Source organism: Ceratotherium simum, chromosome 39 (genome assembly GCF_057802395.1).
Source record: "Ceratotherium simum simum isolate JZ-2026a chromosome 39, ASM5780239v1, whole genome shotgun sequence".
Classification (NCBI taxonomy): domain Eukaryota; kingdom Metazoa; phylum Chordata; class Mammalia; order Perissodactyla; family Rhinocerotidae; genus Ceratotherium; species Ceratotherium simum.
Genome location: NC_141938.1, coordinates 7,006,769 through 7,020,799, shown reverse-complemented (window position 1 = coordinate 7,020,799; position 14,031 = coordinate 7,006,769). Strand labels below are relative to the sequence as shown.

The 14,031-nt window shown below is 38.4% G+C and overlaps 1 protein-coding gene across 8 annotated transcripts in view; it reads left to right on the top strand.

The window, feature by feature from the left end:
* LOC101400751 (uncharacterized) overlaps positions 1–14,031 on the top strand; it is a 55,971-nt gene that overhangs the window by 28,674 nt on the left and 13,266 nt on the right. For 2 of the 8 annotated variants that reach the window (XM_087425516.1, XM_087425514.1), the window contains exons 1-2: positions 6,371–6,464; positions 6,640–6,727. Coding sequence is in view for 3 of the 8 variants with exons in the window: in XM_087425512.1 (XP_087281638.1) it covers positions 10,687–10,693 (7 nt within the window). In the remaining 5 variants the exon portion in view is untranslated. Of the gene's footprint in view, positions 1–6,370; positions 6,465–6,495; positions 6,728–10,057; positions 10,262–10,376; positions 10,694–14,031 lie in introns of those variants that run through there. The other 6 variants (XM_087425518.1, XM_087425515.1, XM_087425510.1 and 3 more) reach the window with 5 other exon arrangements.

The window sequence follows — 14,031 nt, the reverse complement described above, 5'->3', positions numbered from 1 at the left end:
CAGCAATGAAATCGCCTAATGATGCATTTCTCAGAATGTATCCCTGTCAATAAGTGATGCATGGCTGTACTGTTATTCTTTTTCTACTCTAAAATGAAATGCACAGCTTATTGTTTTTCAGACTTTCTTCTTTCCTATTATGTAATCATTCCAGGCTGTGACTACCTTTAAATTGCTATAACTAAATCTCCAACAAAGTTTGGTTACGTGGTTTTTTTTTTTTACTTTTCAATCATAAATATCTAATTTCTACTACAGTTTGTGCTTTCACAGGTGTGTTGTTTCAAAATGTGTTTCTAATTATAGCAGCATTATTTACAATGGCCAAGATGTGAAAGCCACCCAAGTGCCCATCAACAGATGAATGGATAAAAGAAGATGTGCTATATATACACAATGGAATAGTACTTAGCTATAAAAAAGAGAAAATCATGCCATTTGAGACAATATGGATGGACCTTGAGGGTACTATGCTAAATGAAATAAGTCAGAGAGAGAAAGACAAATACTATATGATTTCACTCATATGTGGATGATAGATAAACAAACACGTAGATAAGGAGAACAGATTAGTGGTTACCAGAGGGGAAGGAGGTGTGGGGAGAGCCAACAGGGTAAAGGGGCACATGTGTATGGTGATGGATAAAAACTGGACTATTGCTGGTGAACACAATGCAGTCTATACAGAAACTGAAATATAATGTACACCTGAAATGTACCCAATGTTATAAGCCAATATGACCTCAGTAAAATCATTAAAGAAAAAATGTGTTTCTAAATTTCCAACATGTGATGTTTTTATTATGTTTTTGTTGTTGATTGCTAACTTAATTGCATGTGTTTAGGGAATTATATTAACCTGTGGGAATGTTTGGGATGTGCTTTCTGGGCCTGTTTGTGCTCAATTTTGATGAGTGTTTCATGTGAGTTTGAAAAGAATGTGCATTTGGGGCTGGCCTGGTGGGGCAAGCAGTTAAGCGGGCATGCTCCGCTGTGGCGGCCCGGGGTTCATGGGTTTGGAATCCCGGGCGCACACCGAGGCACTGCTTGTCGAGCCATGCCGTGGTGGTGTCCCATATAAAGTGGAGGAAGATGGGCACGGATGTTAGCTCAGGGCCAATTCTCCTCAGCAAAAAGAGGAGGATTGGTATCAGATGTTAGCTCAGGGCTGATCTCCCTCACAAAAAAAAAAAAAAAAATGTGCATTTTATCCTTGTGGTCAGCAGTGCTTTACATGTTTATGGGTCCAGCATGTTAGTTGTTTTGCTCAAGTTTTGATGACTGTTGAATTTTTGTTCTTCTGCACTATCTATTCCAGAGAGTTGTGTATTAAAATATTCCACTCCAAATATGGCTTTTAGAATTCTTCTTTCATTTGGTCCATTTTTGTTTACTATATTTTGAAGGCTGTGTTATAAGGTGCATAGCATTTTAGAATTGCTGTAGTTTTTTTGGTGAATTGAACCTGATGGGGTTCAGGGCAGACCGCCCCAAGATGCACCACTCTGGTATGCGGATTATTTTAAACTGAAGACAAGAAAGGCTCAGAAGACTCAGGAAGAACATTTGACCTTTCCCCAAACTGTCTAAAAGAATTTAACGTAGAAGGCCTGTTCTAGAAAGGAGCCAATACCATAAGATAGCTATAGTATAATGTAAAATAGGTGTTATCGAAAGGCACCAACAAGCCCATTTTTGGCCCAGCAAAACTTGTTTAATAAACATTTGCATTTCCATCTCCATGTAAATTGTGTTCCTCCCCTCTGAAATCCCAAACCACTACCCCCAACATCCTCCTTTGTCTTTAGCTGAAGATGGTATTTAAGGTAGTGGCTTCAGCCATTCTGGTGAGTTGCTCAGTTTTCCTAGGTTTCTCCCATGTATACATGTTATTAAACTTTGATTTTCACCTGCTAACCTGCCTTATAATTATTTGACCAGCCATAAGAACCTTAGGAAAAAGTGGGGGGATTCTCCCTTTTCCCCTGCAAAACTTTCAAAAATTATCTGTAATCTTTTTAAGTTTAAGAATGTGCATTCCACTAAAATTTGTTTTGTCAGATTTTTAATGTAGCTATATTATTGTTTTCCTTTTATTTCTCAATCTTATTGTATCAGTTTTTAGATGGCTTTTTAAAAACATTATAGAGGAGAAACCTTTAAAGTCTGGATTCATAATAAACTTTGCATGCTGAAATAAAATTAGGCACCCAGAGAGGTTGTAAACATAGGACAGTGTGTTCCTGTATATATTTCATTGGGCTACCTCTAGGGTTCACATCTTAGGTAACCATAGTATGATTATTGAAACCCAGAAATAACATTGATAAAATACTATTAACTAATCGACTGACCTCATTCAAATTTCACATTTTCTCACTCTTTTCCTTTAATGAGCTAGGATTCAATTCAGATTCTTATATGGCATTAATCTTGATATTTATAAAGTCTGCACTAATAACTTTTACCATTTATGGAAGCAGTCCATTTATATGTAACATAACTGGTAATAAGTTTGGATTTCATTTAGTCATCTTATTTTATGCTTTCCATTTGTCTCATTTCTTTTCTTTCTTTGAATTGAACTTATCAGGTGATTACAAAACTTACTACAAATCTACAGTAATCAAAACAATGTGTTACTGGCTTAAGGACAGACATATAGATTAATAGAATAGAATTGAGAGTCCAGAACTAAGCCCTCACATATATACTCAATTGATTACTGAGAAGGTGCCAGGAGAATTTACTGGGGAAAGAAAAAATCTTTTCATCAAATGGTCCTGGGACAACTGGATATCCACATACAAAAGAATATAATTGGGCCTTTACTTTACATCATATACAAAAATTAATTCAAAATGGACCAAAGACCAAAATGTAAGACCAAAAACTATAAAATTGCTAAATAAAAAATAAGGGAAAAGCTTCATGGCATTGTGTTTGCCAATGGCTTCTAGATGTGATAACTAACGCACTTTGCAACAAAAAAATCAAAATAGATAAATTGGACTTCATCAGAATCACCTTTTGTACCTCAAAGGACACTCATCAACATTAACTCCTTTTGTCATCCAAAGGACACAGTCAAGAAAGTGGAAGACAACCGTGGAATGGGAGAAATAGTTGCAATTCGTATATGTGATAAGGAACTTATATACAGAACACATAAAGAACTCTCACAACTCAACAATAAAAAGACAAGTAATCTAACTTTAAAATGAACAAACGATTTGAACAGACATTTCTCCATAGAAAACAGAAATGGTCACAAGCACATGAAAAGAAGCTTAACATCACTAGTCATTAGGGAAACGCCAATCATTCACAGTGAGATATCAGTTCACATCACTAGATTGTTAAAATGTATAAGACAGACAATGACAAGTGTTAGCAAGGATGTGGAGAAATTGGAACCCTCATACATTGATGGTGGGATTGTAAGTGATGCAGCCACTTTGGAAAACAGTCTGATAGTTCCACTAAATGTTAAACATGTAGATGCTATATATCCCAGCAATTCCACTCCTTGGTACGTACCTGTGATAGTTAATTTTATGTGTCAACTTTGACTGCATCACAGAATGTCTAGATATCGGGAAATACATTATTTCTGGGTGCAACTCTGAGGTGTTTTAGGAGGAGATTAGCATTTGAATTAGTAGACTGAGTAAAGCAGATTGTCTTTCCCAATGTGGGAGGGAATGATCCAATCTGATTTAGGGCCTGACTAGAACAAAAAGGTGGAGGAAATTTGAATTCTTTCTCTGCCTCACTGTTGAGCTGGGATGATGTTCCCCTGCCCTTGGTGCTCCTAGTTCTCAGGACCTGAGACATGGAATAGAATCTATGCCATGTCTCTGGCTGTCAGGTCTTTGAATTTCACCACTGGGTTTCCTGGGTTTCTAGCTTTTTTTGTTTTTCACCTTTTGTGATTTATTATTGCATGCTTATCACTAAAAAAATATTTTATTCAGAAAATGTTTATATGAATTGATTTTGTATTAGTTTTACCACATGACTTTTTAGGGCATTCACATCAGCTGCACAGACCTGGGACTCCATCCTCTCTTGCTGTTTTGTTCTCTCTAATAAAGCCTCATGGAGGTAATGCATTGCATGAACTCAGCAAATAAAGCTGACTTGTAGTTTGGTTGATTGCTTTAATATTTAAAGCTTGCTTGATAGCAAGTACCAACTTTGAGTAATGAGCTATAGATGAGATAATCACTGAGGAAGTTTTGTCTTGCACTCTGTCTACAACTGCAAACACATTGTGGGACTCTTCAATGTCCATAGTTACATGAGCCAAGTCCTTATAATAAGTTTCATTATATATATTTATATAAATTTCATTATATATATTATTTATACATGTAAATGATCTTTCTGATCTTACTATATGGTCCAGGGCCATATGTTCTGTTTCTCTGGAGAACCCTGACTGATACAATACCCAAGGGAAATGAAAATATGTCTGCAGAAAAAGATACACATGAATTTTCATAGCAGCATTATTCATAGTGTCCACAAAGTGGAAACAACCCAAATGTCCATCAAGTGATGAATAAATAAAATGCAGTGTATTCATACAATGGAATATCACTCAGCAATAAAAAGGAATGATATATGCTATAATACATATGAACCTTGAAAAGCATAGTAAGTGAAAAACTATTGACAAAAGATTGTACAATTTTATTTACATGAAACGTTTTGAAAACACAAAACTATATATAGAGAAAGCAAATTTGTGGCAGCTTAAATGTTAAAGGAGTAGGAAAATGGGGCTATGACAGTCAAAGGGTATTTTTGGAGTAATGAAAAGGGTGTAAAATTGTGATGGTTGCATAACTCTTTGAACATACTACAAAACATTGAATGCTATAGTTTTAAATGGGGAAATTGTATGGCATGTGAATTATTTTTCACTATAGCTGTTCCAAAACACAAACAAAAGGGAAAATCATGAGAGTAGCTACATTATTAGGAGCATAAAAAATTTAATGACTCTGAAGCACCTAGAGCAGTAAGATGAAACAAACATTAGCTACCATTATATTTTTACCACTAAATCTTAAAATTTAATATAAAACTATTGTAACCAAAAGAATGTGCTATGGGCATAACCAAATATTACTGGCACAGAAGAGTCTAGAAACTGATACAGGTATATATATGAATTTATTGTCTAATAAAGGTGGAACTGCAAATCAGTAGTTCAAGTATAGTTTATCAATAAATGATACTAAAACAATGGACCATCTTACTGGAGGAAAAAAAAACTGCCTCCACTACCCCACACCACAGCCAAAATACACTCTTTGAGCATTAAAGATTAAAATGTCATTAAAAATTAGAAAATTTAGAAGAAAATTAGATCTGACTGTAATCTAGAGTTTGAAGAGAATTTTTAAGGCAAAGTAGGAAACCCAGAAATTATTTTTTAAAGACTTTCTTGCTACATAAAAATTAAATATTTTGTACAGCAACAGATAAAACATTGACGGAGCAAAATAGTTATCAATTTAATAGATGAATAAAACACATTTAATAATGCACATGAGCAATTCTTGGCAAAATATGCTAGTAAATCAGGATTTAAAAAGACCTTTATTAACTCCACAAAGGCCACGCACTGAAACCCACAGCAAACGTGATTACTAGAGAATCTTTAGAACCATTCCTGAGTTAAGAATGCCTGGCATCAGTGCTATTTCACAATTTAGTATGAGAGGCCCTGGACCGGATGGTAAGATAGGAGAAAGAAAAAAAAAAGTACGTATTTGAAGAAGAAAAACATAAAAGTTACAGACAAATGTCATTACACTGAAAATGCAAAGGAATCAATTATTAGAGTTTAGCATGGTGTCCAACGTGAATAAAAAGAAATAAGGAGAAATAAAGGTTAAATACGGGATTGATTGAATGGAGGAGGCAGACCATCTCATGGACTGGCAGGCATATTATTACGGGAGAATGATTATAAGGGCTCCAGGAACCTGCAGAGGCTGGCAGAAAAAGTTTTGATGAGCCCCCAGCAGCTTCAGTCCCCATCCCCAGCCTCTCCCAGTCAACGGCTAAACCCTGCTTTGGGCCTCGTCCCGACCCCGACCCCGCCCCGGGGTATGAACCCTTCCACTGACCTGCTTCCAACCTCGATCTCCTCGGCTCGGCCTGTTTCCTGACCCCGCCCCTCGCGGAGCCGACTCCAAGAGCCCATCTGCACCACGCCAGGAGACCTGCAATTCCTCCGCCTGAAATGGTCGGCCGTGATTGGCAGCCCGAGCCCTGGAGCCCCGCCCTTTACTTCCGGAGGAAGGAGGCGGAAGTGGCGTCACTAGTTCGCGCCGCCTTTTTAGCCCGTGACTCCGCGTGTCTTGGGGTGATTGATTTTGGTCTTGTTGCGGTGAGGCCCGCGTGCGGGGAGCGCCCTGGGAGGCACGGAAGGCGTTAAAGGACAGGTGTGACGGGGACCCCGAGGGGCCTCCTTAGAGCGGCCGGGCCCCTCAGCTCGCGTCCGCCCGGCCGCTGTCCCCGCGCGGAGCCGGGGCGGGAAGGGCGCGTGTGCGGGGGGTTTTCATCCCCTGGGCTCCGCTGTTCAGAAGCCTCCGAAGTAACCTCGGGACCTTTCTCCAGAAGGAGAAGAATTTCCGCTGCTCGAGTCCCGTTGCTCAGGCCCCGCGCGCTCCGGTTCTCACGGATCTGGCGACCCCGTCGTGTTCCCGTGAGTCCGGGGGAAAGTTGGCTCAGGGACCTCTTCTGCTTTTCTTGTGCAAACGAATATGGCTTTCGAGAATTTGGCCTTGTCTTTGCGCGTTTTTTTTTTTTTTTAACATTACATAAAGATAAAACGATAAGGTAGTTTCTTAGTTGTCAAGAGTGAGCATATTTGTGTGTATAATTATAAGCATATGTTGAGCAGTAGTCTTGCATCTAAAGAAAAGAAAGATACTCAGCTGTCTCTTCATCTGAACTTCTAGGCCCATAGATCCCCACAGAGCTTTTAAACAGGGGCCTCCAGGAGAAAAAGATGGAGGCTTTATGACATCAGTTCTAGAATAATTCAGTTTACCTTTACAGGATATTGGGACTAAGTGTGTTTTTTCTGACACGTTTTTCTTTTGTAAAATCTTAAACCTACAGAAAATTTGAGCTTCCAGTGCAATGAGTGTTCATGGCAGTAGACTTACGAATATTTAGCATTCTGCAGGTTTGTGCTGTCTATAGATAAATACGTTTTATGTTGGTTGGTTGAAAGTTAGTTGAAAATAAATTGCAAACATGATACTTGACCTTTGAATAGTTGGTAATCCATCTCCCAAAGATAAGGACATTATCCTACTAAACCACAATACTATTATTTCACCCAAGAAGATTAAAAAGGATAATGTCATTAAACGTCCGCTCTATGTGAAAAATAAAGTTCTCCACATTGTTCCAAAATGTGTTTTTCTATTTAGGATTCAATCAAAGTTTATTTATGTCATTGTTTATGTCATTTAATCTTTAACCCAGGTCAGTCATGTTGTTTGTCAAGTATATTGACTTTTCGAAGAATCACACACGTTCTTTTACAAAGTCACACATTTTGATATTTATGATTTTATTTTCATGGTGTGTTTAAATGTTTTTTCCATCTTTTGTATTTTCAGTCAACTGGTAGTAGACAGGTCCAGATCAGAGGCTGGCAAACTTTTTGTCTGAAAAGGTCCAGATAATAAGTACTTGATGGTTTGAAGGCCATAAAATGTGAAAATTGCTCAGCTCTACCTTTGTGGTGAGCAAGCAGCCATAGACCTAAGTAAACAAATGGGCATAGCTGTGTTCCCACAAAGCTTTATTTACACAAACAGGCCTGTGACCAAAGTGTGCCAACTCCTGGTGTAGAGGCTTCAAAAGATCTTTTCAAAATATTTTGTAGGTGGTGAGTCCATCAAGTTGCATTCCATAGGGAAGACAGAAATGTATGCCATCTCTCAGATAGTGACGTCCACTTTCATTACTAGTTTAGGTAGGGATTAGCAGAGCGCTCTGTTTAGGTAGACTTTTCCTTGTCAATAAAAAAGTCATATGTGGGGTGATATTTTGATTCTCAGAATATCTTGTTCCCCACCAACTTTTCCAACAATTATCTCAGCATCTGCTAATCACCTGCAGTGAATAAACTTCTGTGTGTGTTGTCTCACATTTGTGGGGGTGTATTTTCAGGGTAAGCTGCTCAGATTGGATTTGTAGGTCAAAGGGTAAATATACACATTTACTTTTGCTGGATATTATAAATTTCCTTCTACGGCTTTTGTGCCATTTCTGGTTTCTGAATCAACTTTTTAAAAGCATGTCTAAGAATTGTGGAGAAACATAAGGAACAAATTTTAGTTTTAACTTCAAACACTTGTTTTCAAAAAGAATATCCTGTCCAGTGTCATTCTGAGTAAAAATACAGAAATACTTTTTCAAATGTACAGTGTTTTGGTTTATATTATATTGTGTGCAGACATTTTATGTGTCTTAATTTGATTTTTATGCTTTAATTCTATTTTTGTTTTCCTTTTATTTGTGCATACTGTACTGTAACATTTTTTGGGGGAATGGCAATTGAGAATCCACAAATGGTCACTGAATTCTTTTGTGAGCTAGGAACTGTGCCAGGGACAAGGAAACAAAGGCCGTGAAAGCAGAGTACTGCCACCATGGGACTTCCAGTCTATTTGGGAGTACAGATAGTCGATGAATACTGGCGAGTTTGTGATACGGACATCAGAATAGCTTAATATGTGGTGGTAATACGTATTGTGAGGGATTGATATTTAAGTTGTGAAGCAAAGCCTGAGTAGGATTGACCTAGTCAAGTCATTGAACTATTGTGAGGATTTGTAGAGGGGATGAGGAAATTTCAGGTAAAGGAGCTTGAGCAAAATCCAGCATAGTTGAGACCTTAGTGTATTTCTTAAACTCAGGAAAGAGGGTTGGCAGAAGCAGGACAGACAGAGTGGCAGGAGATAGAGTGGAGAGCAGGGACAGGACCCGGGGAGTGAGGTGCTCTGGATGATATTCTGAGGCGTGGAAGCTTCTGAAATGTTTTAGCAGGAGAGTGATTTCAATCCATTACAACTTAAATAGAACCCACTAACTCCTGCTTTGGGAATGGCCTTAAGGACACATGAGAGTAAGGGTGTGGAGTCAAGATAGAATCTTATGATGAATATTCAGGTTTTAAAAATGATCATGGAGCCTAGATGTGGATGATTGTTATGGAAAAGAAAATGAAAGAAATGACTTTAGAGTTTTGTAGAAGGTAAAAGTGAAAGAATCCAGGTATTTCCTTCATCTGTTCATTTACTAGAGGATATACCCCCACTTAATGAATGTTTGAATGCTTGATTAGTGCTTAGTGAAAAATTGAACCCAAGGCTGTTCTTAGGACACTTGTAAACTATTGGAGGAGGCAAACATCTATCCAAGAAAATAAATGTATCATTACAAATTGATCAGGGTTCTAGAGATAAAGTAGAGGACGGTATTATTTTTTCTCTTTGTATGGGAGTGGGTGAAGTTAAGAGAGTTGATAAATATTTAAGTCCTAAAAAGACAGGCATAGGAGTTAGCCGTGTTGGAAGGGACAGGAGTAGGAGATGGGAAGAGTGTTCTACAAATGGTTGATTACATTTCTAGGAGAGAGGGGAGAGCATCAAGAGTTATGCCCAGACTTGACAGTAGAGACCTTTTATTTGGTTGGGGAAAATGCTGAGGGAAGGTTCTAATCTTCAATGTGTACCTGACAGGAAAAACAAATGATATCTGTTCAAATGATGTGAATCAAGGGAAAATAGGAGAAAGTATGAATGTGTTCTAATTTTATGAATAACAAATTCCTTTAAGAAATTAATCAGAATCAGTAATTCACTTGTGTTACTGTCAGTCTTAGCAAATCTTTATCTTAATAAACATATTGTGGTTTTGCAGTCCACTTCGAGATTCCTCCCCCTGCCCAGATTAGGCCTTTGATTCCCTGACTGAACATCCAGAGTAACCAGTTGTGTTTGACTTTTTATAGACCCTGCCTCTTTTAGGGAGCTGGAATCACTCCACAAGTAAATGACCAGAAGACTCCCCTGACAATGCAGGTTGCCAGAAAGCACTGAAGACTCTGTGTGGCTTAGTAATACCCACATTAACCTCTCTGTTTGCCACTTGGGTGTCCCAATGAGCTAGCTGTGCCATAGTGAAACAATTGATGTGGATGCTGAAGATAAAATTGGTGAGGATGTGCAGATACTGTGATTCTTTGAATGTCTTCCTATTAGCAAGGAGCTCGGCTTGTTGCTCAAGTCCAATGGCTTGACTAAATCTTCTCTTTACTTATTTGTCTCCAGGGGTCACTGTTCTTCTCAATCGTGTATGAGTCTGCATGCGGTCAGGAGACAAAAATCACACTTTAAACAAGAGAGGTGTAATATGTAGATGTAAGGAGAATTGTAACAGGTATGCTAGAGTTGATGGAGAGTCCCTAAGGAAAGCCAGATTTGTAGAGAGGCCCTCTCCCCAAGGCTGGACTTCAGACCTTGTTGGAGAAGATATCATGGCAGCCCATTGGATGATGAAGAAGTTTGGTATGTGCCAGAACTAGAGATAGTCAACAGTCGGTGGGCAGGCTGTAAGCAACCCTCTGGATGCAGACAAGTCATGACTGGTGAGTAGATGCAGAGAGGGAATTGGGTGCTACTATCAGTGCAAGACCTAGAGTATCCATTTAAGGAGGTCCTGGGAAACAACTAATTGGTGTGCAGAGAAGCCAAAGCTGGTACATGAATGCTCAGAAGACCGTGTTCCTCTCACCCTTACTTTCTTAGAGTCATTATATATATTTCTAAAAACTGAGATATATTGTGATAAGAACAGTTATTTAGCTATAATCTAGGAATACTTGAAGAGTGCTGTGAAGGATCTGTGTTGTCTGTTGATCACCAATCTCTGGGTGCCTTCAGTGAGCCAGGCTCTGTGCCACTCATTGTACTGGCAAACATGGGCATCCAAAACAGACACAATGCTACCCAGTTATACAAGAAAACCTCTCCAAAACAAGCTCATCCTGATGTCAGACAACAGTGTCACAAAGCCTTAGTACAGCTACAGAGGTCATTATGATAAAAGATTCTGTTTCTCCAAAAATATAAATTCTTAGATGTTTATCCATTCAGTCATATTGTTGCAAGTATATAAAACTTTGCTTGAGATAGAAGAAGAAGAAACAGACAAGTCTACAGTTCCAGTGGCAGATTTTAATATGTTTTACCCACATTGTTAAACTAAATTATAGAGGAAAAATGGATTAGGATATACTGTGGAAATGCTGTGTGAACTCCCTAATGTACATATACAGAATAGTGTATCTTGTAACTGGTGGAACTCAGAAACTACTCGTCTGGGAGCGAGGAGGAAGGAATGGACTCAAAGGAGGAGGAAGGTGTTGTAGGGAAATAATTATGTTGTGTATCTTGTTTCAGCTGGTGATTACACGAGTATATGAGATTGTCATAAGTTATCCACTAAATGCTTGAAGTGTGTGTATTTAATTGTACATTAATTATATTCCAATTACAAAATAAAAAAAAAGTAAAACATTCTATACAGGTATCAACTGACTGAACATATTCGTAGGCCTACTGAGCCCAGGGACCCTCTGTTTGAAACCCCTGGTAGTAAGGACAGTTATACTGTGAGTCTAGACACACATTTTTAGTGACCACGTGTGTCTGAGTTTTAGTCTTCTGAACTGTAGAATAAGGACTGTGGGGTTGTGAGGGTGATACTGGTTCATAGATAATGAACTGTGGAACTTTCAGTGGTTGTCATCATTCAAATACCATTCCATAGGTCAGCATTTGGCCTGTTGGTCTGTGTTTGATTTATTAAAGGTTATTATTTCTTTTAATTGAGGTCATGTTGGTTTATAACATATAAATTTCAGGTGTACGTTATTATGCTTCAACTATTGTATAGACTGAATTGGGTTCACCACCAAAAGTCTAGTTGCCATTTTTCACCACACACATGTGCCACTTTACTCCTTTCACCTTCCCTGTACCTGCTTTCCCTTTAGTAACCACCAGTCTGTTCTCCCTGTGTATATGTTTGTTTATCTTCCACATAGAAATGAAGTCATATGATAATTGTCTTTCTCTGCCTGATTTACTTTATTTAGCATAATCCCCTAAGATTCATCTACCTGGTGGTAAATGGCAAGATATCATCTTTTTTATGGCTGAGTAGTATTCCATTGTATATGTATACCACTTTTTCTTTATCTGGTCATCTGTTGATGGGCACTTGGGTTGCTTCCAAGTCAGGGCTATTGTGAATGATGCTGCGGGGCACATGGGGGTGCATATATGTTTTTGAATTAGTGATTTCATGTTCTTTGGACAAATACCCAGTAGTGGAATAACTGGATCATATGGTATTTCTGTTTGTCATTTTTTGATAAATCTCCATACTGTTTTCCATAGTGGCTGCACCAGTTTGCAATCCCACCAGCAGCATGAGGGTTCCATTTTCTCCACATCCTCTCCACCGCTTGTTATTTCTTGTCTTGCTAATTGTACCCATTCTGAGGGGCATGAGGTAATAGCTCATTGTAGTTTTGATTTGCATTTCCTTTATAGTTAGTGATGTTGAGCATCTTTCCATGTGCCTGTAGGCCATCTGTATATTTTCTTTGGAAAACTGTCTGTTCGTATCCTCTGCCTTTCTTTTTTTGTTCTTGCCCCTGAGGAAGATTCGCCCCTGAGCTAACATCTGTGCCAGTCTTCCTCTATTTTGTATGTGGCTCACTGCCACAGCATGGCTGACCAGTGGTGTAGGTCCGTGCCCAGGATCCAAACCTGTGAATCCAGGCCGCTGAAGTGGAGCATGCCAAACTTAACCACTATGCTGTAGGGCTGGCCCCCTCTGCCCATTTTTTGATGGGGTTGTTCATTTTTTGTTGTTGTTGAGTTGTATGAGTTCTTTGTATATTTTAAAAAGTAACCGCTTGTTGGATATATGATTTGCAAATATTTTTTCGAAGTTGGTGGGTTGTCTTTTCCTTTTGTTATGGTTTCTTTTGCTGTACAGAAGCTTTTTAGTCTGATGTAGTCGCATTGGGTTATTTTTTCTTTTGTTTCCTTTCCTGAGTAGACATGGTTTTCAAAATGATACTGCTAAGACTGGTGTCCGAGAGGGTACTGTCTATGTTTTCTTCTAGCAGTTTTATGCTTTCAGGTCTTACATTCAAGTCTTGAATCCATTTTGAGTAAATTTTTGTGTATGGTGAAAGATAAGGGTCTACTTTCATTCTTTGGCACATGCTGTCCCATTTCCCCAGCACCATTTACTGAAGAGACTTTCCTTTGTCCATTGTATGTTCTTGGCTCCTTTGTCAAAAATTAGCTGTCCATAGATGTGTGGGTTTATTTTGGGGCTGTCTTTTCTGTTCTGTTGATCTGTATGTCGGTTTTTCTGCCAACACCATCCTGTTTTGATTACTATAGCTTTGTACTATATTTTGAAGTCAGGAAGTGTGATACCTCCAGCATTTCTTTTTTCACAGGATTACTTTGGCTGTTCTTTGTCTTTTGTTGTTCCTTATAAATGTTAGGGTTTTGTTCCATTTCTGTGAAGAATGTCACTGAGATTCTGATTGGGATTGCATTGAATCTGTAGATTGTTTTAGGTAATATGGACATTTTAACTATGTTAATTTTTCCAATCCGTGAGCGTGGGATGTCTTCCCATTTTTTTATGTCGTCTTCAATTTCTTTAGACAGCATCTTACAATTTTCAGTGTACAGGTGTTTCACGTCCTTGGTTAAATTTATTCAACTAGGTATTCTTTTTGTTGGGATTGTATTCTTAATTTCTCTTTCGTCTAGGTGGTTCTTAGTGTATATAAATGCAACTGATTTTCGTATGTTGATTTTGTATCCTATAACATTACTGTGTTCTTTCATTGTTTCTAATAGTTTCAGTGGATTCTTTAGGGCTTCGTAT